The sequence below is a fragment of the Trichoderma atroviride genome, chromosome 1 (assembly GCF_020647795.1).
Source record: "Trichoderma atroviride chromosome 1, complete sequence".
In the NCBI taxonomy this organism is placed as follows: domain Eukaryota; kingdom Fungi; phylum Ascomycota; class Sordariomycetes; order Hypocreales; family Hypocreaceae; genus Trichoderma; species Trichoderma atroviride.
The window spans coordinates 1,894,252-1,920,447 of record NC_089400.1 but is presented as its reverse complement, the minus strand read 5'-3'; the positions used below and the strand labels follow the sequence as shown (position 1 = coordinate 1,920,447).

At 49.8% G+C, this 26,196-nt stretch overlaps 13 protein-coding genes across 15 annotated transcripts; 7 read left to right on the top strand and 6 right to left on the bottom strand.

The window, feature by feature from the left end:
- Positions 1 to 1,027: 1,027 nt before the first annotated feature.
- Positions 1,028 to 2,465, top strand: TrAtP1_000727 (uncharacterized protein; the record flags this gene model as incomplete). The annotated part of the gene is made up of 3 exons (XM_014090731.2): positions 1,028 to 1,528; positions 1,591 to 2,252; positions 2,315 to 2,465. 3 exons carry the CDS (start codon positions 1,028 to 1,030, stop codon positions 2,463 to 2,465), a joined length of 1,314 nt encoding a protein of 437 aa, XP_013946206.2.
- Positions 2,466 to 3,057: 592 nt separating this feature from the next.
- TrAtP1_000726 (uncharacterized protein) lies at positions 3,058 to 5,396 on the bottom strand (the record flags this gene model as incomplete). Its single annotated transcript, XM_014090730.2, has 3 exons — positions 3,058 to 5,073; positions 5,127 to 5,214; positions 5,281 to 5,396. The coding sequence occupies 3 exons, from the start codon at positions 5,394 to 5,396 to the stop codon at positions 3,058 to 3,060; spliced, it is 2,220 nt and encodes a 739-aa protein (XP_013946205.2).
- Positions 5,397 to 6,378: 982 nt separating this feature from the next.
- TrAtP1_000725 (uncharacterized protein) lies at positions 6,379 to 6,936 on the top strand (the record flags this gene model as incomplete). Its single annotated transcript, XM_014090729.2, has 1 exon — positions 6,379 to 6,936. One exon carries the CDS (start codon positions 6,379 to 6,381, stop codon positions 6,934 to 6,936), a length of 558 nt encoding a protein of 185 aa, XP_013946204.2.
- Positions 6,937 to 7,418: 482 nt separating this feature from the next.
- Positions 7,419 to 7,673, top strand: TrAtP1_000724 (uncharacterized protein; the record flags this gene model as incomplete). The annotated part of the gene is made up of 1 exon (XM_066110703.1): positions 7,419 to 7,673. One exon carries the CDS (start codon positions 7,419 to 7,421, stop codon positions 7,671 to 7,673), a length of 255 nt encoding a protein of 84 aa, XP_065966776.1.
- A 186-nt stretch (positions 7,674 to 7,859) lies between these two features.
- TrAtP1_000723 (uncharacterized protein) lies at positions 7,860 to 8,689 on the top strand. The gene is made up of 4 exons (XM_014090728.2): positions 7,860 to 8,032; positions 8,173 to 8,275; positions 8,374 to 8,510; positions 8,579 to 8,689. The coding sequence occupies exons 1-4, from the start codon at positions 7,913 to 7,915 to the stop codon at positions 8,594 to 8,596; spliced, it is 378 nt and encodes a 125-aa protein (XP_013946203.1). The 5' UTR covers positions 7,860 to 7,912; the 3' UTR covers positions 8,597 to 8,689.
- Positions 8,668 to 9,642, bottom strand: TrAtP1_000722. 2 transcript variants are annotated; one of them, XM_014090727.2, is made up of 3 exons: positions 9,529 to 9,642; positions 9,036 to 9,352; positions 8,668 to 8,957 (listed from the first exon to the last, which is right to left on the bottom strand). In XM_014090727.2, the coding sequence occupies exons 2-3, from the start codon at positions 9,274 to 9,276 to the stop codon at positions 8,833 to 8,835; spliced, it is 366 nt and encodes a 121-aa protein (XP_013946202.2). In that variant the 5' UTR covers positions 9,277 to 9,352; positions 9,529 to 9,642; the 3' UTR covers positions 8,668 to 8,832. The 2 variants fall into 2 exon arrangements, with proteins under 2 accessions (XP_013946202.2, XP_065966775.1); XM_066110702.1 differs by having other exon boundaries at positions 9,036 to 9,642.
- Positions 9,643 to 10,191: 549 nt separating this feature from the next.
- TrAtP1_000721 (40S ribosomal protein uS8) lies at positions 10,192 to 10,812 on the top strand (the record flags this gene model as incomplete). Its single annotated transcript, XM_014090726.2, has 2 exons — positions 10,192 to 10,324; positions 10,553 to 10,812. 2 exons carry the CDS (start codon positions 10,192 to 10,194, stop codon positions 10,810 to 10,812), a joined length of 393 nt encoding a protein of 130 aa, XP_013946201.1.
- Positions 10,813 to 10,952: 140 nt separating this feature from the next.
- Positions 10,953 to 12,346, bottom strand: TrAtP1_000720 (uncharacterized protein). The gene is made up of 2 exons (XM_066110701.1): positions 12,098 to 12,346; positions 10,953 to 12,032 (listed from the first exon to the last, which is right to left on the bottom strand). Exons 1-2 carry the CDS (start codon positions 12,283 to 12,285, stop codon positions 11,246 to 11,248), a joined length of 975 nt encoding a protein of 324 aa, XP_065966774.1. The 5' UTR covers positions 12,286 to 12,346; the 3' UTR covers positions 10,953 to 11,245.
- A 937-nt stretch (positions 12,347 to 13,283) lies between these two features.
- TrAtP1_000719 (uncharacterized protein) lies at positions 13,284 to 15,563 on the top strand. The gene is made up of 2 exons (XM_014090724.2): positions 13,284 to 15,302; positions 15,400 to 15,563. Exons 1-2 carry the CDS (start codon positions 13,462 to 13,464, stop codon positions 15,449 to 15,451), a joined length of 1,893 nt encoding a protein of 630 aa, XP_013946199.2. The 5' UTR covers positions 13,284 to 13,461; the 3' UTR covers positions 15,452 to 15,563.
- Positions 15,564 to 15,726: 163 nt separating this feature from the next.
- Positions 15,727 to 17,799, bottom strand: TrAtP1_000718 (uncharacterized protein). Its single transcript, XM_014090723.2, has 2 exons — positions 17,335 to 17,799; positions 15,727 to 17,255 (listed from the first exon to the last, which is right to left on the bottom strand). Exons 1-2 carry the CDS (start codon positions 17,531 to 17,533, stop codon positions 16,048 to 16,050), a joined length of 1,407 nt encoding a protein of 468 aa, XP_013946198.2. The 5' UTR covers positions 17,534 to 17,799; the 3' UTR covers positions 15,727 to 16,047.
- Positions 17,800 to 17,990: 191 nt separating this feature from the next.
- On the bottom strand, positions 17,991 to 19,363 carry TrAtP1_000717 (uncharacterized protein). Of its 2 annotated transcripts, none has more exons than XM_066110700.1 (3): positions 18,919 to 19,363; positions 18,512 to 18,811; positions 17,991 to 18,452 (listed from the first exon to the last, which is right to left on the bottom strand). In XM_066110700.1, the coding sequence occupies exons 1-3, from the start codon at positions 19,160 to 19,162 to the stop codon at positions 18,367 to 18,369; spliced, it is 630 nt and encodes a 209-aa protein (XP_065966772.1). In that variant the 5' UTR covers positions 19,163 to 19,363; the 3' UTR covers positions 17,991 to 18,366. The 2 variants fall into 2 exon arrangements, with proteins under 2 accessions (XP_065966772.1, XP_065966773.1); XM_066110699.1 differs by having other exon boundaries at positions 17,991 to 18,811; positions 18,919 to 19,036; positions 19,094 to 19,363.
- A 491-nt stretch (positions 19,364 to 19,854) lies between these two features.
- TrAtP1_000715 (uncharacterized protein) lies at positions 19,855 to 22,296 on the bottom strand (the record flags this gene model as incomplete). The annotated part of the gene is made up of 8 exons (XM_066110698.1): positions 19,855 to 20,425; positions 20,488 to 20,550; positions 20,630 to 20,688; positions 20,745 to 20,839; positions 20,893 to 21,440; positions 21,502 to 21,601; positions 21,668 to 21,827; positions 21,897 to 22,296. 8 exons carry the CDS (start codon positions 22,294 to 22,296, stop codon positions 20,264 to 20,266), a joined length of 1,587 nt encoding a protein of 528 aa, XP_065966771.1. The 3' UTR covers positions 19,855 to 20,263.
- Positions 22,297 to 23,490: 1,194 nt separating this feature from the next.
- TrAtP1_000714 (uncharacterized protein) lies at positions 23,491 to 26,155 on the top strand (the record flags this gene model as incomplete). Its single annotated transcript, XM_066110697.1, has 2 exons — positions 23,491 to 24,020; positions 24,082 to 26,155. 2 exons carry the CDS (start codon positions 23,491 to 23,493, stop codon positions 26,153 to 26,155), a joined length of 2,604 nt encoding a protein of 867 aa, XP_065966770.1.
- Between the last annotated feature and the right edge of the window lie 41 nt (positions 26,156 to 26,196).

Below are 26,196 nucleotides of genomic sequence, written 5' to 3'. Positions count from 1 at the left end.
AGCTCGAGGCAGCTACATGTAGGTACTTGCCAGGAGGTGCTGCAACCCACACCTTTCTCTCAAACCTCTCCTCCCCGACAATTAAAAGAAAAAAGTACTAGACCCGACGAGCTGGCCATAAGCTTCGTCTCTCCAACCAACTTTTTGCTTTGCTTTCGACAACCACCGTCTGCATCCTTTCGATCGTTTCATTTGCAATATTTGCTCCTTCGCGCCCTCCGTCTGGCAGCGCTGCTTTCTGTCCTGCTTTGTTGACACGCACCAGCCGATTATTCCCCTCTTTAGCGGCATCCCCTCACTCGCCTTCGACTTCCCGCCAGGGCCAATAGACCGTGCATGCGAGCACTCGCCTCCTCTGCCAGCGCATCGCTAGCCATCTGCCGATATCTGAAAACTTAGCACGGTCGTTACTCTGCATCGTTTGTGCCTTTTTCTGTCCTCGCCGAGTTCCTCGCGCTGCTTTTTGTCCAAGTCCAACCGTCGTTGGGTGGCTTCTTTGTGCCCTGCTGCATTGCATACTCGAGACTTCAGAAGTGTGGTCTCTTGTGCCGCCCCAACCTTCAGCCTTGCAAAAGGTACCGCATACCCACCAAGAATTCGCTCGTTTGGACACCACACAGCAACCTGCCTTGACTGGCGCCGCTTCCCACCATGGCTGATGCGGCTTCTTCACAATCCCAGGGCATCGAGCCCGCTGCCCAACTGGTGAGTTGCATGCATGCCTTGCGCTGCTTGGCCCCTGGACTGGAAAAAAAAAGACGGCTTGACTGACTTGTTCCGCTACAGCATCCCGCCTCTTCTACCCCCTCTGCCGCTCTCCAACCTCCTGCGCCATCCCCAATGTCCGTACCGATCATGAACTCTCCAGCCCCCATTCTTCGTCCTGCCATTCCAGGAAACCGGGGCCGTGCGGCGCCCAGATTGGGGCTGGCCATCCCCCCCTCACCAAACGTCAAGCCTGTGGGCAACCAGGCTGTTCAACCGCCTGCTAGGCCCCCCCCTACCGACTCTGCACCTGGCAACGCCCATGGGCAGCCAATCCACGCCATATGAACAGCCTCCGAGGTCGCAGGGCATCCAGCCCGGACAGTCTGCTGGCGGCGGCAGCGAGAGCAGTGCAGCTCATTCAAGGTCGGGCAGCTTTGGCCCTCTTGATGGCCGAGCAAGCAACCCCACGTCTGCGGGCTCTCAATTTTCGGCCCTTTCATTTGCTTCGCAGTTTGGCATCCCTGTAACACGGCCCCAAGGAACCCCAGACCCTGTATCGGCTGTCGGCTCCATGTACTCAGAGCGAAGTGAGGGAGGAGTTTCCATGGAGAGAGATGGAAGTTTGCAGGGCCTGGAGGGCTTTGACCGACTGAGCGTCGAGAAAGCGAGGAATGCCGACGTCGAAGATTTAGATGACGAGGGGTGGAGGATTGCCAGCTTGGAAAAGCGAATTGTTGAGCTGGGCAATCTTGGTGAGGGCGCTGGAGGAGCCGTTACCAAGGCCATGCTTAAAGGCGGCAAGACCATCTTCGCTCTCAAGGTAAAAAGACTTTTGATTGAAATCATTCATTGTACCGATGAGAATGCTAACAATAACTCCAGATTATTACCACAAATCCTGATCCTGATGTTAAGAAGCAGATTGTTCGAGAATTGGGTTTCAACAAAGAATGCGCTTCTGACCACATTTGTCGCTACTACGGAGCATTCGTTGACCCCTCCACAGCCACCATTTCTATTGCAATGGAATTCTGCGAAGGTGGCTCATTAGATAGCATCTACAAAGAGGTCAAGAGACTGGGCGGCCGTACCGGTGAAAAGGTACTAGGAAAGATTGCCGAGGGCGTTTTGGGTGGCCTTACTTACCTCCACACCCGACGCATTATCCACAGAGACATTAAGCCTTCCAACATCCTGCTGTGCCGTGACGGCGCGGTGAAGCTGTGCGATTTTGGTGTCTCTGGAGATTTTGGGACCAAGGGCGAGGCCAACACGTTCATCGGCACCAGTTACTACATGGCGCCAGAACGAATTACTGGCCAGTCATATACCATTACATCTGATGTATGGTCCACAGGAGTTACGCTGCTTGAAGTAGCGCAACATCGGTTCCCCTTCCCTGCAGATGGCACAGAGATGCAGCCTCGTGCAGGGTTGATTGATCTGCTCACATACATTGTGAGGCAACCCGTGCCAACCCTCAAGGACGAGCCCGTCAACGATGTATACTGGAGTGACAACTTTAAATACTTTATTGAATGCTGGTATGTAGCGCTTCTCATTACACTTGATTGGAATCTGATGCTAATACTCTTATGATTTACAGTCTGGAGAAGCAGCCCAATCGCAGAGCTAGCCCGTGGAAGATGCTGGAGCACCCGTGGATGATCGAGATGCGTTCCAAGAGGGTAAACATGGTGAAATACCTTTCCTTCGTATGGGGCTGGGACGAAAAGCAGGTCTCCAGCTCTCGATAGAAGACATTGCCATTGCTCATCTACTAAATCTAACGCACATGTCTGAAAATACTACACACCCTTCATTGCTGTCGGACCAGCAGGCTGGCCTCGCCGCGCAGCGTATATCTTACCGGGGGGAGGAGCAAATAAATGAGAAAAAAAGATATCTTAAGCATGCGACCTAATCAGACCATTTGACGATATATCGGGCTTACTATGGTCATGAAGAGAGGGGAAATTGGTGGGTAGCACCGGGTTTTTTTATTGCATACTTCAGAAAGCGAGTATCAAAGCATTTCACTATATGAGAAAAGATGAGGTGGTTTGTCCATGCTGCATTGAAGATCTGCCAAGGGGAAAAAAAGGGCATCTCTCAGCTTATACTTGGATATCAAAGCGCTTGCACATAGCGATTCTTCATGTCTTTTTTATATTTCTTTTTATTCAAATTTGTCATCAACATGGCGTGTATACAAAGGATCATGTTTAGTTGTCCTAACTACCTTATATAAGAAAAGAATTTCAAAAAAAAAAACAAAAAAAAAATATGAAATCAAATATGCCAAAAATATCCTATTATAAGTGTGAATCAACAAAAAAGATGATGCTATTAGGATGCATTACTCTCCGGGGGGTCACCCATGAGTTCCCGCAGCGTGACGGTGGCGTAGGCGCTTCTGCCGAGCTGGAATTTGACAATTGCGGCGATCTTGAGCGGCTTGTCCACCTCCATGGATTCTTGTGCGTTTGTAGTTTCTGTTTCTTCAACCTTGGCGCTGGCAGCAGCACCCTCCTCCTGTGAGGTCTGATTGGACGCTTCGTTTTCTCCTTCCACCTTGGCCACCTTGCTCGGCCTCGCGTCATCTCCGTCCTCACGGGAGCGTTTATTATTACTAGCATGAGTACCGGTTTTGCGATCGGCTTTGATGAGATCCAAATCGGTGGGGTGCATCTGCTCTTCGTCGTCCGAGTACGTCTTGAACTCGACGCTGGGCTTGGCGAGGAACCTGTTCATCAGCTTGCGGTAGCGTCCCGGAAGGCTGAATTCGCGGCGCATGCGGCGCATCTTGTGGGGATCCAGGCTGCCGTTCTCCTCGCGGCCCATGAAGTCTTTGTAGAACTCGCCAATCTCGTTATCTGGGTAGATGACGTCGTAGCCGGGAGTAGGGAGAACAATGTCGTACACTGTATATTTCCCACTGGCGGCCTCCTCCTCGGTCAAAGGCCTGGCCTGGAGAGGAATATCGTCATCATCCTCGACGGGGTTTACGGGATTGATGATGTCGTCGCCGTCTTGATCTTGGCCGCTGACTTGGGGAGTGGCTTCGGTTTCGACAATGACGAGGTCGCCCTTGATGACTTTCTCGCTATGGAGCTCCCATCGCCTGCTCGCGGCGTGGTTCCACACGTGGGATTGGCATGCGTGGAGGTACATTGATCGCAGACCTCTGGTGATGTGGATGAGGGCTCCGACAAAGTCTCTTCTGGACTGCTTGCCTTGTCTGTTGAGGTGGCGCAGGACGCAGACTTCGGCCGCGAATCTCCTGGGCATGATTTCAATGGCCTTTTCGACGTCCTTTTCGGTCCTGAACAGCATGCAGGCAAGGTGGCGGTTGTATTCGTCTCGCTTGGCCGGCTCGTTGGGGATCCCCTCTGTTTCTGCCTTTTGAGCAATTTCCTCGTCGTATGCAAGAATGGCATTGATGGCGCCTTCGTAGTTATCCCCCAGAATAAGTTTTCCGACCTCGTGCGTTCCGATCTGGTGGGTGCCGAATCGCTGATGGCCAAAGTAGTTGATCCAGCCGTGCTCTGTCATGTGGTCCAAAGCAGATTGCACGTTGGCATGCATTAAGTCAGCCTGCTCAGGGACAGGCTTGGCACTGTCCTCGCCGAGAATCTGGCAATTCTTGATAGTGATGGCAAACTCATTGCCTAGTAGCTGTCCAAGGTGGATGGGATCCGTCTTGTACTCGTAATCGCCAGTCGTTATGCCCCAGAGCTTTCCATTGATACCCGCCAGGCTTCTATCCCGCGTGTATCGGACGGAACAGCGCTGGACTGTAGATGCACGTCGATCCTTGGTGCCCGCATAGTTGATGACTTGAGGCTTCACCTTCAAGATGCGTGCAATCTGGTTGACGGCATCCATGGTATCGCGGTTGTCTTTGAAAAGAGTAAAGTGGAGATACTCGCCGATAGGCTGATCTTCTTGCTTGTTCCGGTTGCGATTGCGGCCGCCCCGACCTCTTTTGCCCCTTCGTGTGGGTGCCGCGAAGCTGGCGACGATAGCACCGGCATCGCCCGTGCTGGTCTCTATCCTAGAATTGAAGATGCGTCGGATTTCTTGATGGATTTCGCCTCGTTTGAACTTGTCGTCCATGGGCTCGGACACGACGGGCTTCTTTCTCTCCAAAGGCGCGGCCTGACCGTCTCGGAATAAGTCTACGAGCTCTTGTGCAAACTTTTCGCCTGCTAGATTGCTGAGAGCTGTCACATCTTCCGCGGGGATCTCAACAATCTCCTGCTCTTGAGGTTCATCTTTAACCTCGTTGGAATCACCCTCGTTAGTGGAGTCTTGTTGCTCTTTGGGAGTATCAGCCCCCTTTACCGGCGCGGCGTCCGCAACCTATCCAATTGATCAGCATCAACCATCTACACAGTCGGTCAGAGCCAACTTACCGGTTTGTTTTGGCCATTTAATCCGATTTTGCGCAGATGAACAACGACGCCGTCTTTGCCAATCTCATTGACCTGGAAATCTGAGAACCTGCAGAGAATCATTAACAACATGGTCCGACATCACTTATGGGGGGGGAATATGAGAAGCGCGCACCTCACGCGCAGGTCGCCCACCCATGGGAATCGCAAAGGAGTGGCGCGCTGCGTGATTCCTATTGATTTGGCGTGAGACGCAGTCTGGCGCACATTGTAATGCGGCAGTTCGCTCATGATAGCGGTGATGCAGCGGTAGAGACGAGAGCTCAATTGAGCTGAGCCTCACCTTGTGAAATTCTCACTAGATATTATGCTTTGAGCGTTATGGGGCAGATTCTGCCGGCAATAATTATCTATACTTTTGACAGACATAGCAGGCGGTAGAGACTAGAGCGCCTGGGTCTTTGGGTGGCGCTCTAAAGAGGTAGGCGGTATAAATGGAGCCATATGTACCTTTTTTTGGCCATTTTGCTATATTGCAAGCTGTGAACCGATTGATGCAAGGAAGCCATCTAAGGATGTTTCCAAAAAGACAATTTTTAAGATGCTTCATCAATTAATGTCAAGGGATTTGATTCAATATAATTTATCCATGCCGTAATTTAGCTATATGTAAATATGTACTAGACTAGACGAAAGTCCGTCTTACAGCAACCTTGAATAGGTACCTACCTAGGTTTGTAGAAAGAGCTACTAAGGAAACCTTTCATATTAATGGATAGTAATTCCTTCTCTAGCATATCGGAAATTAAAAACCCCATAGGTGTCTAGTTAATCCAAACTTGCTCAATCATCAGCTCGCTCTCCGCGGCTTCAATAGTAGTTTAGACCTGATTGTGTTATTATTTTATTTCCTCCGTTCCCGCTTTCAGCCTGCCTGGCTTCAAGTCTACAGAATTATAAGGTGAACACAAGTTATCCTCGTATTATTCTTAACGTTGATATGTGATTACAATATCGGATCAGGATCAGCATGAAAAACACTTGCGCGCCTCGCGTTGTGTCAATATTTCATCTCTTCTAAGACCAGGGATGAAATAAAAAACCGGAATTCATCCTCGACAAAGACAAGCTCGGAAACAAAATGCCCAGACGATTAAGATGGCTGCTTCCAGCTATTCGTTTTGCTACCGAATCGCGACCCTCCATCACAAGTTCGGACTTGGACTCAGAACCGGAGGAGAAACGTTCCGAATATACAGGTAAATTCTTGTAAATGACACCAGCATATGTCCTCTTGCTACCCTTGCCAGATATTTACGACGCGCTGTCATCCATCGGCCTACTTGATCCCGGTACCAGGCGTTTGAATGAACCTAAGCTTCTAGAGCTGTCTGACGACATTCGGACTCACCTTCTTGAAGGCGCTTCTCTAGGCGACAGCGCAGAAATCATCAAGCGAACTGTCCGTGAGCTGGTAAGGGACGAGAGTAGTGCCATACCTGTACTGGATTTTGCTGCCATCCAGAATGCTCGACTGGATAAACTGCTTTCCGAAATGTTGACCCTAGGCCACCAGCAAGCTTTGCTTTCTCCTCGATCCCGCGTTGATACCTTGATGGCCGAAAGGTTGCAGAGGCTATGGATGGCTCGATTTCGTGAAAAGTATTTCAACATTGATCAAATCCGGCATCAAAACCTATCTAAGACTGGCAGGCTGAAAGATATCATGTTCAATGATGTAGCCACGAACAGCTGGGACTTGTGGCAAGCAGAGGGCAGTGAGACACTATCAGGCCTTGAATCAAATCTCCAGTTCAAACCGGGACAGTAAGATCAACGGAAACAGAAATTGTCTTGTTTGAAGTCAATATACTGACAGATGCGGCCACTCAGTTAGTGGCTGAACCTGGCATGTGCGTACCGAGATGGCATTGTAGGAAGTATTTGCGAAACTCCAACAGAAGGGAGGTACGGGGCTCATTCGCTCCCACTGCTGACAGGCCGGGAAGAAGTGGTATCTGCGGACACGGTCCGCTATATGCGTGAAGCGAAGCTTTCTGAAACCCACGTTTCCTTGATAACCCACGTTGGTTCTCAAATACGCATCCTGAGAGGCCACCGACTCAGAAGCCCGCTCTCACCTAAAGCAGGCATACGATATGACGGACTGTACGTTTGATGTCCCGTTGAACTTGGAACGGTTTCTAACAGCAGTACAGATATACAATCCGACAATACGGCCACAAGCAAAACCCGACGAGCCGGCTGCACCGAATCATCGTGACGTTGGAAAGAGTCGCGGGCCAGCCAAGCATGGCCGATTTCGCTCAAGTCCCTCGTCCGTCACAAATGGACGACTGGGTGCTGTTTGAGAAATTCGAAGGCGAAATGATCCGGCAGAACCATGGCGAGCAAAGCTTTCTGGACTGGAAAGTGATGAAGGCGCAGGAAAGGATGGAGCAGCGACAATGGCGACGAGCTCTCGAAGTTGGAGCTGCTCTGACCACGGCTCGGCATGCCAGGTACAGCTACGGAATGCGAGATTTGGGGGTAAAGGAGAAGACCTAGATCAGCACCTATAAACCATACAATTACAGACCGACAGAAATTATTTTGTGCTTCCCCGGCCATTGTGACTTTGCAATCAATCCCTTGAAAAATGATGGCAAGATGAAGTGCTAAATCCAGCCATGCCTAACTCGAGCGTTTTAGGAGGGGCTTATTCGGTGGCGGGGCTCATACAACTGAACAAGACTTCACTCATACATCAATCGTATCGGCGAGTTCACATACGCAAACCGCCAACCATGGGGAAAAACGACAAAAAATCCGGCGATAAAGGCGGCGCCAAGGGAAAGGGAGCCGAGGCCAAAGAGTCTGGAGGGAAGACCAAAGGGGCCATGTCTATCAACGTTCGACACATTCTGGTATGTCTTGCTGAGGCCGCTGTGAAGTACCACTGGCTCTGCACCTTTGTTTATTATTTTCAATATTATTTAATTGTTTTTTATTTCATTGTAATTGTTTTGAGCCGCAAAATGACGTCACCGCTAATTTAAGCCAAAAGTGCGAAAAACATGCGAAAAAGGAAGAGGCTCTTTTGAAGCTGAGCGAAGGCGTCAAATTTGATGAGGTCGCCCGGACCTATTCCGAGGACAAGGCACGGCAAGGTACTTTTTCTTCTTCTTCTATTCTGATGCTACGCTATTGTACGTAGCCGGCGCTGTCAGAGCTAATCTGCTGATAACTTTCATTTCCTTTGCTATAGGGGGTTCTTTAGGGTGGAAGACAAAGGGGAGTCTGGATCCTACGTTTGAGGAAGTTGCCTTTTCTTTACAACCAAGTACTACAGGCAGCCCTATCATTGGAGAGGCCAAGACACCGTTTGGCTATCACATTATAATGGTAAGTTTACGAAATTCTAGTCACGTTCATTATCGGAGCATTCCGTGGTGTTAATGCCGGACTGTTAGGTCGAAGGGCGCAAGTAAAAGGGGAGAAGAGACTAGGAAAAAGGGTGCATTCAGATATCACAAGACAGCACAAAGAAGAGCCAGCAATTCATATAAGTATTTGGATTCCGTTTTTTTATTGTTCCCATCATGCAATGTGGCCATGATACAAGGCCTAGAGTACAACCCTAAAGGAAAAGTCGTTTTTTAACGCGTCCTGAAAAGAAACCAAGACCGCACCTCTATACCCCATTAAATCAACGCCGTCCATACCCTTACTGGGAGGTCTGGAAGTAGTTCAGGATGATGGAACGCTCCTGAGACTCCTCACCCCAGTCCTTGACAACGACGCAAGAGCAGTTGACGACCTTGCGGGCGTTACCCTCACGGTCAAGAACGCCTAAACACAATTGTAAGTAATTCGTCTTACATCATCTTTTCTCCGTTTTTCCTCGGATTCAGCTGAGATTTCACATACAGAGACCGGCCCACTCGCCGAGCTGCTTGCCATCGGGAACCTTGATCAGAGGAATCTTGTGCTCATTGCAGAGAGCAATGACCAGCTTCTTGTAGGCCTCCTCCTCGCAGTTCTCGTTCAGGACGCACATGTGAGCCTGGCGACGGTCCAGAGCCTTGGAGGCTTCACGGAGACCGCGGGCGAGACCGTCGTGCATGAGAGCGAGCTTGAGAACACCCTTCAGGGCGTCCAGAACGGACATCTGGCCCTTGGGGGCATCTCCGGAAACTTCGACTTCCTCGACGACCTCGGGGGGCGTTGTTCTCTTCTACGTCCGACTTTTTCGTGGAAAAAAAAATTGCCTGCGTTAGCGCTGTGTTTTTTTCGTCTAGAGGGGGGGTAATTTCGCATTCGACAAGGTCCAGCGAGGGGCTCAATTTTTCTCGTTGATTTCGGACAGAAGAAAGAGCATCGATTCCATTGGCGATTCTGCGAAAATGGGCGAGAAACTCACCATCTTGTTTGTTGTTCTCGTCGGGCGATCCTCGAAGATTAATTGATGTGTGATGAACTAGTGACGGGGGTTTTTGCGTCGTGCGCGAACAGTTGATAGTAGGAGTTGAGAATAACGGGGATTTGCCTAAATCCAGGTAACCGAGTGCGTACCCTTAGGGCATTTTTACGCGCACGGACCACCAGGGCACACAACGCACCAACGGCACAAGGCTGGACCCCATTCCAGGCCCCGTCTAGTTTTTTTTCGTCCATCTCCGGTGCTCTCAGCTCGAACCTCACTTTCTCACCCGACCCAGTCAAACTTCCAAAGAGGTATGTATGGTCTGAAACCACGCCAACAGCGCCTTCGACATGGCGAGATGACGCCTTTTATCGTGGCTGGGGACAGCAATCATGGACGTCGGCCCCGATGAGCGACAATGCGATGGACGCGCGATGCACTCGCCATCATGCTGTTCTGTTTGGCGCATTAACGGCTTGGCTGGCGCCTCTTGATACGCTGCTTCCCCTCCGGCAATGAGCAGGCTGAACCCTCGTCGACGGATCGCTGAGGGCACTCTCCATGTTCATCAGAGCCACCCCGAGTCTAACATGCATTGTCCATTGGCAGATACCTCATTTCCCAATCTCGACTTGAGAATCTCCGTTCAATACCGCCAAAATGGTCCGCACCTCCGTTCTCCACGACGCCCTCAACAGCATCAACAATGCCGAGAAGTCCGGCAAGCGCCAGGTCCTGATCCGACCCAGCTCCAAGGTCATTGTCAAGTTCCTCCAGGTCATGCAGCGCCACGGTACGTCTGATGGAATTATATGCGACTTTCTCAATTCACCCATTCCCCCCTTTCCTTTCGGCATGATAACTAGGGCTACGATCGATACTGCACCACGGTCCAGCCCCTATAAGTTGCCGATATATTATCCTGCGGTGGATTTTCAGAAGATTTCTAAAATTCATTCATCACATTAAAAGTCGCTTGGAGGTCTTCCGCAACATTTCGCTAATTGTTTTACTTTTCCAGGCTACATTGGCGAGTTCGAGGAGGTCGATGACCACCGCTCCGGCAAGATCGTCGTCCAGCTGAACGGCCGTCTCAACAAGACTGGTGTCATCTCCCCCCGCTACAACGTCCGTCTCGCCGACCTCGAGAAGTGGGTCGTCAAGCTGCTGCCTGCCCGTCAGTTCGGCTACGTTATCCTGACCACCTCTGCTGGTATCATGGACCACGAGGAGGCCCGCCGAAAGCACGTTGCCGGCAAGATCATCGGCTTCTTCTACTAGACAACGAAAAAAACTGGCGATGAGAGAGAAATAAAAAAAGGGTTTTGAGGCATTCTCGGCGTTTCAATGGTGATCGCGGTAACAGTGATCAGCATCCTTTGATTTATACCCGGATAGTCACTTTTCTTTTAGCGTACACTTGGCAATAAATCATACACGAGAGAGCCCAATCTATTTGACTCCCCGATTCATTGTGATGCTTCTAACGATGATTAACGGTGATGTATCTGAATTCAAGACTGAAAGTCGACTTCTATCGCCCCTATAGTATTTCTTACGACTTGGAGATGTCACTGCATGGTACCTACTGTTCAAGGCGAGATAGGTGTCTCATGTATGTGCTAAATACCTACCAAAGGATAATAGGGGATGGGCAACCTTTGACAAAACTGTGGCTGTGCTTGGAAGTGTTCATGTAAGATGGTTGTTGAAGTTAGACCTTGACATCTGGTTCAATCAAAGACGTCTTTTGCTCCTGCGAGTTATCCGCCGACGCCGCTTCGCCACTATCAGCCCCTCTCCACTTTCTCATCATCTCGGAATCTCTCAGCTTCTGCAGCTCATCCTTGACCATATCAGCGAGCTCATCGGGACGCTTCCCGAAGCAGTATTTGCCCGCTCCCGCCACTACAACTGACACCACGAGTCCAAAGCAGATAGCCGCGAATATCCAGGTCACAAGACTGCCGACAACTTCCCCGACGGATTCGAAGACGGCGGCGATCAAGAGTGAAAATGGTGCGAGTACCTGGATAATCTTGATGCGGATGGGATACGTGTAGGATGGCGATGAAGAATGCGGCGGCAACGGGACGCTGGCTTTGATTGACGAGGTGTCGTTGCCCACCATCTTGAGAGACAGAAGCGCATCATTGCCGTGGCCTGGCTTGTTCAGGAATATATCCAACTGCCCTACCATTCCTACTCTCTGGGCAGGCCGTCGAATGGTGAGCGGAACACTCGCATACTCGTGGTGAATCTCCCAGAAGAGCAAGAGTGCATCTGCAGGTGGGAACCACGGCAAGTTCGCGCCATCTGTATCGCCCGCTCGCACAGTGGCGGTTACTTCCTCCCCGCGTCCATCGTCGGCCAGTGCATGGCGGAATATGTGTAGAGGCTGCTCCAGCCCCGAGATTGTAAGGGTGAGGCTGGAGATGTCGAGCTTATAGTCAAGCGCAAAGCCCTGCCGGGATTCATATTCGGTCACCTGTACAGAGTCCCTATAGAGATGGTTAGGTCAAATGTTTTGGTATCTCGAACTTCTTTTTTGTTCATATGCCATTACCAATATACTCGACGCAGTGTCTTGCCGCTGAGAAGGACTTTGGTTGCATAGTTGGTTGCATAAAGGGAGCCATTATCACCGGAAGGAAAGGGAAGAAACGCCCATAGCAGGCCCAGAAGCAACCAGGTCCCGAATATCGCCAAGAACAGGCGCCAGATGCTGCGGAACAATTTCCAAGGACCTATCATCGTGTACCTACCGTGGGAAAGAGGTTAAAAAATCTACCATCCGTCAGGAGACGACTTTAATGGGAATTTGTAAGAGAGAGGATACAGGCACCAGCTATAAGCCACATTACGGCCCCACTAGACTTGATGAAGGAGTTTCGCCGTTCGATAGCAGGTAATGGCTTAGGTTAGCAAGCTAAAATTAGATGCCTTTGCCTTACAGGGCCTACTAGATAAGTTGATGCGAGCGGGAAGCTGAACAGACCGTTTGCAAAGGCTCATATGCATCGCGAAAAGTCTAGGATCATGCATATGAAGAGATATCAAGTACCGTATTACCTCGCGTTTTTCGACGATAGATTTAAGAGGGGGGTTTAGAGAATTCTGCCAATTAAAGGTAAGAATTATCGTCGAAGTTGCGAGGGAACTATAATAAATGAAAAACAACAGAGTTTGATTGGCTATTGAAGCTCTATAATGCATTTTGATTGGATAAATATTGATTTATTGTGGTTCCCTCGCTTTTTCGACGATAATTCTTACCTTTTCAACGATGATTCCCTCGCAACTTCGACGATATTAATTATGGGGCAAATAGAAGATGTAGCCAATTAGATTAGCCAGAACCTAGATTTATCATCGAAAAACGCAAGATAATACGGTAGTCTGCTAACTTATTTCTATATGCATTTCTATATGAATTTGCTAAACAGTTATATTACGCTTCCAACAATGCACAAATAGTCTAGGATTGTGCATGAAGTCTATGGAGATTTTAATTTCAATTGGCTAAAAGAGAGACCCTAAGATGTAGCCAATAGATGCTTGTTATTTCCAGCTGTGGCTAGTGATTGATTGTGGCTTTGCTGCAGCTCACGCTCACTGAAAATCCGCTGCGCTGGAATCAGATGCCTTTGCCTTACAAAGGGCCTCTAGCGGGCTTCCCCTCCACTAGCGGCAGTCCCGCTGGTTGCCGTCGTCGCCACTGGCCCAAAAGTAAACAAACCCAGAATCTTCATATTGCTTGCTCCAGCGGCAAATCTATTGCTGATTTGCCATGGTTTTCTCATTTTTGGAATAGAGTATTGCCAGCTGCGTTTTCTCATGGCATAATTGGCGCTATAATTTCCTTTTTTTTTTTCTTTTTGGCTTAACCTTTTTCTTGAGAGTGAGATTGTCTCGGAGCCAGACCTCAAGATGCGGCGGCGTCCGTATTTCCCTGTTGTGGCTGTTTTGCTCTTTTGCTACTGCGCATATATCATCTTCAGCTTGCCAAACGAGCATTTCGACGCCTTGGTCACTCCTCTCTCGCAGCCTTCCCAGCAGCAAAAGCATGATCAACAGCATCCTCTGCATGCAGCAGCATCGTCATCGTCAACAGCGTCAACAGAGCCTAAACCCACCTCACAATCTCCAGTGGTGTGGGAAGACTTGCCGGTTGTGACGGGCGGGCCGAAGCCAAAAGCAGCCCCTGATGCGGCTTTGCACCCGATAATCCATCTCGTTAAAGATGCGCAGAAGGAGTTTTCAGAATTGAAGAAACGACAGTCCAAGTCTCTGGAGGAGGCCGTCAGAGAGTATCGCAGGCGATATGGCATGCCCCCTCCTCCGCACTTCGATAAGTGGTATAAATTCGCCGTGGACAACAATGTGCAGTTGATTGACGAATACGACATGATTAATGATATGATGATTCCGTTCTGGGGTCTTCGACCCAAGACTATTCGTGCAAGAGTGACGGAGGCGCTTGGCTACGATAATGGATTGATTGGTGTCGCTATACGAGATGGCGAAATCACGCACGCGGAGCATGGAATTGAGTGGCAGAGGGAGGCTACGAAAGGAATGATGGAGAAATTCAAGCAGTACTTGCCGGATATGGATTTGGCCTTTAATGTTCATGATGAACCCCGTGTGGTGGTTCCGCACGACGATTTGAATCGGCTGGTTAGCAAAGCCAAGAATGAAAACATGGCCTCGCTAAGTGCGAACAAGAAGCTCGTCAACGAGTTTTCAAAATCGCCGGACTTGGGTGACGGGAAAACATTCAAAGAAACGAAGCTATCGCGGTTCAGCACTATTCAATACCAATCGACCTGGGCAGACTCTCGCATGTCCTGCCCGCCCGATAGTCAAGCCAGGATCCTCGAGGACGAGCGCGCAGACGACTTGAGCAGATACGGAATTAGCAATCTTGCCTTTATTTACAACACAACTGCCATGTCCGACATATGCCTTACGCCCTCTCTAAGCTCAACGTATGGCTTTTTCGATCGCCCCAACTCGTTCAAGATCACCCATGATTTGCTACCCATATTCTCCCAGTCCAAGGTGTCGTCTTATGGCGATATCATATATCCATCTCCATGGTACTGGCACAAAAAGGTTGCTTACAACGAAACCAATGACATGCCGTGGGATGAGAAGGAGAGCAAGCTTTACTGGCGAGGCTCTACCACTGGAGGGTACAGTCGCAACGGCGGTTGGAGGAGGCATCATCGCCAGCACTTTGTTCAAAAGATCAACTCCAGAGAGCAAGCCAAAGTGATGGCCAATAGTGGCGGAGCGGGAAATCCCAAATGGGAGGCCAAGGAGGTTCCTCGCGGAGAATACCAGAAGCTCATTGACGTGCATTTCTCTCACGTTGGCCAATGCGACCCCGGAGACTGCGAAGCGCAAAGAGAATTCTTTGACGTCGTTGATCTTGTTGACCAGCAAGACGCCTGGGGATACAAGTATCTCGTTGACATTGACGGCAATGCTTTCTCCGGCCGCTTCTACGCCTTTTTACAAAGCAAAAGCTTGACGTTTAAGCTTGCCTTGTTCCGCGAGTGGCACAACGAGTGGCTTAAGCCTTGGGTGCATTACGTGCCGCTGAGCCTTCAGGGAGACGATTGGCTTGAAGCGGTGCGCTTCATCAACGAAGACAGCGAGGGATCCGCCAAGGGGCAGGAAATTGCCAAGGAGAGCCGCGAGTGGGCCAATAAGGCGGTTAGAAAGGAAGATATGGAGGCGTGGTTTTTCAGACTGCTTTTAGAGTGAGTATCTCTCTCCGCACTTTGTGATTTTTTTTTGTCTCTTTTCTGGCAGATGATGGAAGAGATGTTTGACCTGTACTGACATTCATTTTCGCAGATATGGACGGGTAATTGATGATAATAGAGCCAATCTTGGGTATGATGTATGATTGGACGGCATAAATGGGACAGCGAGCATTATATACCAGGCGTTTATATGAAATGATACCATTATTTGTTATACATGTATACATACATGTATACATACATGTATACATACATACACATAGTACCCTACTTATTATATCATCATCGGAGCAAATACAAAGGAAAATATTATGACTGTAGCATGTTTTTATAAGTGAAACTTTGTTCTCTTATTGTCCACCATCATGACACACCGTGAGTATTCTTTCTTTCACCACATTCGTTATTTTCGGCACATGAGAGGGTCACATAGTGTCATTAATGCCGGTCTATATACCTGATGAGCTACCTGGATGTAAAATCCCATTCGCACTGCACCGCCACCGGTAACCGTCTTCGTATGCCTCATTTCCTTCCTTCTGTGCTCTCCAAGGTAAAAACAAGAAAACATCGCTTTTGAAAAAGTCAATTTTCCCAAAAAAAGATAAAACAGACCCAAAAAAGTGAGAAATTTGATTTTTTGACTTAAAAAAAGGCAACTCATTCAGCGCGGATGAGTAAATCACTCAAAAATCCCCAAAACCCAAACCCCAAAAAACTCATCCTCTCATCAGCAAGTCTAGTCTTCGTCTTCGTCCTCATCACCTTCAGCATCACGATCGGCAGAGGGAGACCGCTCATGGTACTTCTCAGCCGGACTGGAAGCCCCGTTACGATCAGCGTCTTCGCCCTCGGCATCGCCATCCGCGTCAACGTCGCCCTCCTCGATAGACCGCTCAACGCCCTGATGTAGTTCGTCTTCTTCGTCCTGTTCCCAGCCCATGGGATGTCGTGCGTACATTTTCATGGCAGCCCTCATCTCCTCTGTCGGGTCATCGACTGTGAGATCCAGCTGGTCGACGACTTGCGGCTCATCATCCTCAGCAAGGCCGTAGTTTGTGCGCGCAATGTTCCTGGTGCGTTGGGGGCGGATGGTAGATCTCTGCATGATGGGGTAGTAGAAAACAGCCTTTTGGCTAGCGTCGGTGTCTTTCTCGTTGATGGAGAGAATGATTTCATCTTCATATTTGGTCGGGTGATCGAGCTCCGTCTCCTGGGCAGTCTCGTACGCCCTGATCCTGTTGAATTGAAAGTATCCTCCCGTGTCTCCCCTGTGAGTATACAAGTCCTCCTCGTCACGGTCTGCATCGTCGACGTCAAACTTGCGGCGGAAGCGGTCGGCATCGGCACGGCTCTGGCCAAGGTAGAAGTCATAGTTCATCAAGTTGGCCGGCTTGGGGTTGCTGACCGGATCCTGGTTATAGGCCTCCATGGCGGCCTCGAGAGCTGCTTCCTCGGCCGCCGTGCGGTCTATCGGCCTGAACAGACCGCTGCGGAGACGATTATCATACTCGTTGGAGCTTGAGACGGGATTCGTGAGGAACTTGATGGTAACGTAAGCACCAGAGTCGGGAAACGCGTCCAGGTCGGGCACCAGGGGCAGGGCATCGACGAGCTTGAGGTGCTTCTTGGAGGGATGCTTGATGCGCTTGGGGTCCTTGAGATCCTGCTCCGCAACCTCGAAGCCCTTGTCGATCTTGCGCTTGATGGCCTGCGGAGAGTCGGCGGCGGGTTCTGGGCGCTTGGCCGGTCGTCGAGACTTGGCCAGCAGGGCCCTGGGGTGGTTTGCCTCGAAGCGTTTCGGGATCAGGGACGAGATGTATTCCGTTCGGCGGAGGAAAGAGACGTTGGCCTCGGCAACCTTGGGCTTACCAAGGGCAGCAATAGGCCTGAGAAGAGCTCGATCGTGCGGGTGGACGGCTAATGGCTGTGATGGTGCTTGGATTGCTGCGGAAGTCATGTCCAGGTCAGACCCAGCTCGGCGTCGAAGCAGCCACGCAAAAGAAGAAGAATCGGACCAACTCACATCGTTCATCCCCATCAAAGACGCCCGGCATTCCCACCAAGTCGAGCGGCATGCCCAGTTCTGCATCAGCCTCGATGTTGAGCGGCTGCTCTCGCGCCAGGCGTGATGCAAACCCCGGCGTCGTGTATTGGCCGCTTGCGAGGCCGGTGTTGGGGATGTCGAGCAGCTTCGGGGGGATTGGGCGGCGGAGGCAGAGCATTTGAGAAGCGGATTCGCGCGATGAAGTCCTGGTGAATCACGCGCTCGCCCGAGCGGGCTCCTGAGGACGACATGCTGTGTCCCTTTTCTCAGCTGGAATCCTCCGGCGGACTTGCTTTCGTGTGTGCAGTGGAGGGCAGGCAATTGAGGCTGCAATTATAAACAGGTGCCCAGGGGGTTTTCGGTGCCTCTATCGCCAATTGCTGCTTTGGAGGCTGATTGGAGGATGTGGCGGAGTGTCGGTGGTGATGGAGGAGGAAAAATGGTGGTCGCGCGCGGCACAAGGCGAGAGCCCTGCGAGGCTGTAAATCTGAGGCCAAGCTCTGCGGTTCCCCACCACGCGGCTTTTGTACAACCAGACGAAGACCAGCCATTTTATAGCCAAATGAAAGGCTTTCTGTCTGTAATGTAAGATATCAAATGCTGCAGGTGCTATAAGAATGACATTTCTTCGTCTCTGAGGCGCAAAAAAAATATTTCATTAAATTAAAATATAATAGGTAGCGGGCTCTCTGTGAGAGGTCGTCTCCAAGACCTGGTTCCCATGCGATTTCGTATCAGCCATCCCTGGTCTAACCCATCCATCTACGCCTTTGAAGGATTCATCGATAGGCCGTCAATCGCTTTTTTGTAATCCCTTTTGAAAGCCCATCTGTTTGCCATACACTCATCTCTTTGCATCCAGCCCACCACGCACTCTGGCACGTTGTGGGCCACGGCAATCTGTTACACGACTCAAAGTCAACCCGTCTTGAAAAAGTCCACCTCCAATATTCCAGTTCGAATCCATAAAAGAGAGATTATTTGTCTCTAGGCAATCGAAATGCAATCTGCCTACGATCGGTCCTTGGCGTAAGACTTCTTGCCAACGGAAAAGGGCACATAGCGGTACTTGATCATGTGCTGGATTTGTCGGCGCACTACAAGACTTTGGTTAGCATGTGTATGACAGGCATTGCATCGGAGAGAGGGCTCTTACTGGTCAGGACGAAGAGAATCAACCAGTACATGACCAAGACGGGCCAGAAAACGGGCACGTCAAAGATGGCAAACCAGGTGCAGAGAAAGGCAATGCCAATGGCTCTGGTTGCCCAGTACCAGAACTTGAATTCGGGAAGGCGTCTGATAAAGGGCTTGAACTCTTCGTCTCGGTTGGTTGGGAGGGTACCGACAGAGCCATCTTCCATTTCGTTATCCAAGGCGTCGTTCGAAGGGTCGAATTTCGGCTGGAGGAAGGCCAGGAAGAGGTTCAGGAGGTAGATTCCCAGGGCATAAGCAACTGTTTTGAGCAAAATCCTGTTAGTTCCCATTTGGCTTGGAATTTTCATTCGTTTTCCCTCTTGTGAGGGCCGAGAAAGCACGGTTGGGGATAGAGCCGTCACTTACCAATATACCATCCCTGCGCAAAGAAAATGCGCAGGAAGAACATCAGCAGAGCCACGCCTGTGCCAATCCAACGGTATGTGACATAGGGAGTTGACTGATCCAAGATCGCTTGATATTGCTGGCCACAGTTAGCACATGCAAGCTCGGGAAAATCCAGCCGGGAGGGCAGGCTTACTCTCTGCAACTTGGTGGTATGGGCTGTGACGGCCGCGAAAGGGGTCTGTTCGGGCTCTGGCGCATCCATCTTGGCGGGTATGAATCAAGTCGCCTTGAATAGCGAGCGGATCGAGGCTTTGATGGAGATGGAGGATGAAGAGAGCGGGTTGCCGCGCCAATAATCAGACAGTCCAGGCAACGTAATGGGAAAAAGAAGTTGATGGAACGCAGAAGGGCTGCTTTATCGCGAAACAAGCTGATGCGGCGTGGGGCGCAGGGCCAGCATGTGCTTTGCGGCCGCGTCCATTTTCTTCGGATTCAGCCACGTAAGGCTTGACCCCTGGGCGGTAGCGGATACAGGCCGGTGTTTTGCCGGTGCCTGCAGCAAATCCAGGTACCCACGGAGTAACTGCAGTTTCTCCGGGGCCGTTGCAATTGTCATCTTCAAAGCAAGACACGACCTAAAACGTACGGAGCACTGTCATTCGGTGCATAATTGTCATTCCGCTGGTCATATAATTACCTAGGGAACCAACAAGGAAATCACTCGCAAATGCTCAATTATTCACAATCGAGAGATTCAACAGATGTCTCTTTCCTTGTTCTCGCTCAGTGGCACAATCCATGAATTATTGGCAATGTCTTAGTTGCAAGCAGTTTATATACTGAAATTCTCGCCGCTTAGTCCCGTCAGTGGGTCTAAACTCACATCGACAGGCGTCATTGGTCTAGGGGTTAGGATTCAACTCTTCCATTTACCAATTGAAAAGTTGAGGCCCGGATTCGAGTTCCGGATGACGCATTTTTTGCTTGCAGAAATTCTGCTTCATTTTTTCCTCTTTACTCTTCTTTCTATATCTCCTTCTTTGCATATTCTGGCTTTTTACTTTTGCACATATCTCAAGGTGAACAGAATTGGTCTCGCATACGCAAATAGTACAGAGGATTATTGCCAATTCAATTCCCACCAAGCTTACGATATTTGCCAGCCTTGTACATACTCCCTCGCAAATCTCGACTTCGAGTATGGAGTAAAGTACTTGGTTTACCAGTTAAAATACTATTCTGTAGTAAAAAAAAAAAACAAATTCAGATAGTAAGAGGCCCACAGCTAAAATCGAGTCTGCGAGGCGATACGATACAGTATACCTTATGCCCAGGTCATCAGTATTACAATATCCTACGTCCACTATGCTGTATTCTCTTCGACATGTGTCACTTCTTCGCCAAAGTCATCCTTCTTTGCCCGCATCTGAGCAAGCACTGCTGCTGAGACGCCGGTTGACGCGCCGCCGCCCACTTTGGCTTCGTCGCCGTCGAAATATTTGGCGATTTCTTCCAACGGAGTGTTCTAGAACCATGGGAAATTGTTATTAATACATGTGAACAAGGATATGGCGTGTGCTTCCGTACCTTTGTTTCGACCCAGAGGAAATATACGACAGTGAAAATAACACAGAGAAAGACGTCGTAGAACTATCATGGATCGCTATTAGCCAAGCACATGTGATTTCGATTGACAATGCAAGACGGATTCCATAGCACTCTGACTTACAATGTAGAATCTCCACCCCTGAGACTCAATACCAACCGGGTTGATGTACTGGTTGAGCACTAATCCAGCTGGTTAGCAAGAAAATACTCTATAGAAAGAGAGTGTAAATACTAACAGTTTGTGCTGACTCCGAAAAACGTAACGTTCAGGCCCTTTGCGCGGATTTCGTAGGGTAAAATCTCAATGGGATATGCCAGGAGCAGACCTTGCCTATGCAAATCATCAATATGATTCCACATCCCAAAAAAAGCACTCCAACTTACCATCCACAATTGAACGCCGTGTAAAATAAAAAGATCATGACGATAACCCCCTTCGCATCGGCGCTGTCTCCCGTGATGCTATACCGTGCCGAAAGTATAGTCCATAGCACAAAGCATATAATCATCGATCCTGTGCTGCCCAACACCATCTTCCTCCTGCCAATCTTGTCAATATTGAACGAGGCCCAAATGGCAACTATAAAATTCCAAATCTGCAGTCCGCCATTGAGGCCAGCCTGCTCAGCATTCTTGGTGATGCCAATCGTTTCCAGCACAGGAACAAGATAGTACGAGACCAGACCGTTGCCGCACCACTGAGAGAAGAAGCCCTGGAGGTAGCAGATGAGAGTGCGTTTGCGATTGCCTGGCGTGCGGATGAGTTCGAGCCAGCCGCTCCTGGAGGAAAACTCTTGCTCTAGAGCGAGCGTCTCCTTGATCTCGGTGAAGGAAGTCTGGACGAATTCAGTGCGCTCGCCGTTGCCGTGGAACTTGACCAGGACTTGGAGGGCTTCGTCGTGACGATCCTTGGCAATGAGGAAACGTGGGCTCTGTGAGAGCACTCTAGGTTAAATACAAGCTTGAATCAATGGCAATACAGGGGTTACTAACCTCTGGTAACAACCAAACAAATATGATCTGCACGATAGCAGGGAAAGCCTGGATGATGGACGGAATGCGCCATGCCCAGTCACTATCAATATTTATGGTTCTACCTCAGTTAGCTTTCGTTTTACTTCCTTTGGCAGGTGGTGAAGAATACCCAAAAGTCACCCACGCAGCAACAATCGACCCAAAATACCACATCGAGTTGTACACCGCAGTGATTGTGGCTCGGTGCTGCGTGTGAGCCAACTCGGTCACTATAAGAGGCGCACTGCCGTGGTCTATCATGACGCCAAAGCCGAGAATAAATCTTCCGGCGACAAACATGCCGACTTAATCACAACGGTAACGAGTCAGTCTGCTTTCAGTATCAGTACCAAAAGGGGACAGTCTTCTCTCACCATCTATACTGGCGCTCTGAATCGCCACACCAATTATTGCAACGACGCTGCCAATAACGATTCCCCATCGCCTCCCCAGCTTGTCTGCAATCGTAGCAGGGAATGGGAATGGAACCACGGCCAAGAGCTGTCCCAGTCCAAAGGCCAGATTGTAAAACGCCAGCAGCGAGCCGCGCGGATGATGGAAATAATCCTGCCACTGGCCGCTCGTCTGAAGTGCGTTCATCATGGAGCCATCGTAGCCGTTGACCATGGACGTCATCAGAGGCACGAGAAGCAAGAGATACAAACGTCGAAGGCCCGGCTCGCGCCACCATGTTACCTTTGGAAATTCTTTGTTTGCGAGCGTAAAAGTATTGGACGGCGGAGCCGATGACTTGAGTGCGTTGAAGGACTTCATTGTCAGCCACCACGCCTTGGTTCTCCTCACTTCTTCAGGATTGGGGAAAATGAAAACTTTCGGTCGGTAATAGCCTGAGAAGAGATGGAGGGAGGCTCATATATGTTGGTTACATCTGCGCAGCCGTGACCGGGGTTTACCTATCGGTACTTATAGATGAAAGGATACTTGTAGCGCAGACGATGAGGCAAACAAGGGAGGGGAAGCATCTCCCATCCCCCTTTTCTTGTCATCACGCCACTAATAGAATGGACAATTCTCATGATTCTCAAGACTTGGAATTATCGACGGCGCCTTCAGCATTCAAAGAGACCAATTCTTTAGTCCATGTAAGTGGGGGAACGCCGTTTTTAAAAAGTGACTAACCGTCACATCTCCAAGTAGGTATTTAGCTGCAAACCGAAGCCAGAGCCGAACTTTATGGTCTTTGGACAAAGAGATCGGCATTGTATCTTCCAAGAAGAGATGCTACCATGATGCCGAAGTCGCAGACACTGGCCGTCTTTTTTGCCCGGATATATTCGTTCGATTAAGTAGTACTAGTGTAAGCTCATGCTCATGGTGATGGGCCGTTTAGACGTTTATCCTAGCTATTTTAGAGCATTCACTAGCCTGCCAACATTGAGAAAATCCGGGGGATGAGCATTGAAAACTGGAGAGAGAATGGTGAACAAGTGGAGTTTTGATGTGCTTTGCTTTAGCCGGTGAGGGGAGCTTGGGGTAGCATCTGGATATGGTCCGATCGCCAGCTCGGCTATTTTCCCAATTCGTTTCGTAGGCGAAGGTGCACATGAAGTGACATGAATAATACCTTTACAGTTACATCGCAATATCCAAATCCCTCTCCCGTTTGACATCGTTTGAAGAACTCGCGGGGTAGCAGTGTGGAGGTGGCGGGGAACTCGATTGTCATGTCCACATTAAGCATCATGGGTATTCTTAAAGCGTGGGGAAGACATCCGAGATCGTATTCTTAGACTTGGTATATGGTAATGACGTGAATTTTGTCATCTTGAGAACCATCAGGCGAGACGGCAGCTCTCCAGAGTCAATAGAGACTACGTGTGCTTTTGTTTGAGATATAGCTTGGCTATTATAAAATCTCCTTGTATCAACATCCCTCTCCTTTCTCTGTTGATGAACACTGAAACATCGATTTAAAAACACCTGAAAACCCGAAAACCAGATTCAGTCATGGCCACACATCTACGGACAAACATCCACAACGGCTGGACCTTCAAGCAAGCAGACAAACCAGACTCAGACTTTCGTTCCGTCGCCCAGTTCCCAACCGTCATTCATCTCGATCTACTACATCACGGGCTAATCCCAGATCCGCCAAAAGATAGAAACAGCGAACTCATACAATGGGTTGGCGAGAAGCAATGGCTCTACAAGACTTCATTCGTCTCACCGCAGGCGCCATTTGGCAGCGGCAAGATATCTCACGCAATGGTCTTTGATGGCCTCGACACATATGCCAAGATCAGCCTTAATGGCAAGGAAATTGCTAGCACAGCCAACATGTTTCTTCAATACCGTGTAGATGTCACGGATACGTTGAAGCCAGCAGGTGGACAAAACACGCTTGAGCTTCTTTTCGACTCTGCCTTCTTGGAGGGCAAACGGCTTGAAAAAGCACAAGGGTATAAGAACTTGTTCTGGAATGGTGATTCGTGCCGTATGAATGTCCGCAAAATTGGATGCCATTTTGGGTGGGATTGGTGAGACGTTTCAACGTTTTGATTATGAGATTGTTACATTCGGCTGACTCGTGAATTACAGGGCGCCAACACTGCTAACATGTGGCCCATGGCGACCAGTCTATCTCGAGTCTTTTGTCACTCGTATTGCTGATCTGAACATCGACATCGATGTAACAGATTCGCTAGACTCTGCAACTGTAAACACAACACTGGAGCTACAAGGTCTTGATGACAACGATAAAGTGGTACAAATTAACATCAGTGGTCCAGATGACGAAGCCATTTTTGCCGGAAGTGGGAATAGCAGTGTATCCATCAAAAACCCACAGCTATGGTACCCAGTAGGATATGGAAAGCAGCCGCTTTACACAGTGACGGCCACTCTAGGTGACCAGAAGATGACTCGCAAAGTCGGCATCCGCCATCTCCGCTTAGTACAGCGGCCCCTTGAAAATGGTGCTCTAGGAACGACCTTTTTCTTCCAAGTGAATCAAATCCCCATATACTGCCGAGGTGCCAACTGGGTGCCCGGAGACACCTTCTTACCGAGGATCAATGCAAAGCGTTATCGCCAATGGATCGAGTTGGCACTCTATGGAAACCAGAACATGATCCGCGTCTGGGGCGGGGGACTCTACGAGGATGATTCGTTTTACGAGATTTGCGACGAGCTTGGAATTCTCATATGGCATGATTTCCAACTTGGATGTGGTGTATATCCCGTATCAGACTTCATGACCAACACCATCCGCGAGGAAGCCATCTATAACCTCAAGCGACTACGCCACCACCCTTCAATCGTCTTATGGTGCGGCAACAACGAGGACCACATGTTTGCAGAGCTGCACCATCTCGAGTACGACATCAACGACAAGAACCCAGACAACTGGCTAAAGACAAACTGGGCGGCGCGCTGGTACTACGACAAAATGCTGCCCGACATCTGCGCCGAGCTCGTCCCTCGCGTGCCGTATCACAACTCTTCCCCCTGGGGAGGCTCATACAGCAACGATGCAACCGTTGGCGATATCCATTCTTGGAGAGTGTGGATGGCTGATCAGCCGCGATATCCTTATCAAGACTATGAAAAGCTCACCGGCCGCTTCGTGAGCGAGTTTGGCATGAAGTCATCCCCTGCCGTCCGCAGCGTCCGCCAGCTTATAAGCGATCCCTCGGAGAGACACCCCCAATCACGCACATTCGACAACTGGTTCTGCGCGCCAGAAGACCAGCGCACGCTGTCAATGTACCTGATTGATAACCAGAAGCACAACCACGCCTCGCTGCCGGCATATGTATACGCCACTCAGCTCAACCAAGCCGAGGCAACCGACTACGCGCTGAGACCGTTCCGGCGTCTTTGGAAGGGCCCCGGGCAAGAGGAGTGTGCTGGCAGTCTGATATGGCAGCTCAACGATTGTTTCCCAGCAGCGAGCTGGTCCTTGGCCGATGCCTTTCTTCGTCCCAAGCTGGCTTACTTTGTTGCAAAGAGAGATTATGCGCCCATCATTGTTGGCTGCGCGAGGACGACGGTTGAAACCCCTGCTGATGAATTTACTCGAGTGTATATACAGCGAGTCACTACGGCAGATGTTTGGGCCAGCAACTGCACCGTCTCTGAGACAAAGTTGACCGCGACGACAGCCTTTTATTCCGTATTGGATGGCAAATTGCTAGCCTCTGAGTCTGAACAAGTGGCACTACCGCCAAACCGCTCTACGGAGCTACGAAAATTGAAGTTTGAGGAAGAGGAATGGGGAGTCAAGCAGGAATCTGTAGTTGTTGCTACAAAGCTGACCAAGGACGGAGACGTGCTGGCTCGCTATATCAACTTCCCGCAACCATTGAGGCATCTCGATTTGACCGCTGCAGAGGTTACCGTCACCAAAAAAGACGTCAATGTCTCTGATAAATCGTTTAAGCTTGCTGTTTCGGTGAAGAATGGCGTGGCCAAGGGGGTGGAATTGATGATTGACACTCTAGACCCAGACGTTGCGGACAGTTATACTTTTAGTGATAATGCTTTGGATCTAGTTCCAGGAGAGGAGCAGATTGTAACCGTTACTGCTGTCGCTGATGCAAAGGTTGATATTGGCCAAGTTGGAGTTGTAGAGCAACATTATGGCTCTATACGTTTGGAATCGGAGAATTGATGGGATTGTATGTCTGGAGATGCAACTTTGACAGCTTAGAT

Excerpts from the sequence above, each read along its gene's own strand:
- TrAtP1_000723 (XM_014090728.2), top strand. The coding sequence starts at position 7,913 with ATGGGGAAAAACGACAAAAAATCCGGCGATAAAGGCGGCGCCAAGGGA. Across the intron at positions 8,033-8,172 it reads TCAACGTTCGACACATTCTG|TGCGAAAAACATGCGAAAAA; the intron begins GTATGTCTTGCT and ends TTAAGCCAAAAG. Across the intron at positions 8,276-8,373 it reads CGAGGACAAGGCACGGCAAG|GGGGTTCTTTAGGGTGGAAG; the intron begins GTACTTTTTCTT and ends CCTTTGCTATAG.
- TrAtP1_000718 (XM_014090723.2), bottom strand. The coding sequence starts at position 17,533 with ATGCTCTGCCTCCGCCGCCCAATCCCCCCGAAGCTGCTCGACATCCCC. Across the intron at positions 17,256-17,334 it reads CTTTGATGGGGATGAACGAT|CAATCCAAGCACCATCACAG; the intron begins GTGAGTTGGTCC and ends TGACTTCCGCAG.
- TrAtP1_000722 (XM_066110702.1), bottom strand. The coding sequence starts at position 9,276 with ATGTCCGTTCTGGACGCCCTGAAGGGTGTTCTCAAGCTCGCTCTCATG. Across the intron at positions 8,958-9,035 it reads CGGCGAGTGGGCCGGTCTCT|GCGTTCTTGACCGTGAGGGT; the intron begins GTATGTGAAATC and ends AATTGTGTTTAG.
- TrAtP1_000717 (XM_066110700.1), bottom strand. The coding sequence starts at position 19,162 with ATGGATGCGCCAGAGCCCGAACAGACCCCTTTCGCGGCCGTCACAGCC. Across the intron at positions 18,812-18,918 it reads TGCGCAGGGATGGTATATTG|TTGCTTATGCCCTGGGAATC; the intron begins GTAAGTGACGGC and ends TGCTCAAAACAG. Across the intron at positions 18,453-18,511 it reads GATTCTCTTCGTCCTGACCA|TGCGCCGACAAATCCAGCAC; the intron begins GTAAGAGCCCTC and ends AAAGTCTTGTAG.
- TrAtP1_000719 (XM_014090724.2), top strand. The coding sequence starts at position 13,462 with ATGCGGCGGCGTCCGTATTTCCCTGTTGTGGCTGTTTTGCTCTTTTGC. Across the intron at positions 15,303-15,399 it reads TTTTTCAGACTGCTTTTAGA|ATATGGACGGGTAATTGATG; the intron begins GTGAGTATCTCT and ends TCATTTTCGCAG.
- TrAtP1_000720 (XM_066110701.1), bottom strand. The coding sequence starts at position 12,285 with ATGATAGGTCCTTGGAAATTGTTCCGCAGCATCTGGCGCCTGTTCTTG. Across the intron at positions 12,033-12,097 it reads ACACTGCGTCGAGTATATTG|GGACTCTGTACAGGTGACCG; the intron begins GTAATGGCATAT and ends CCATCTCTATAG.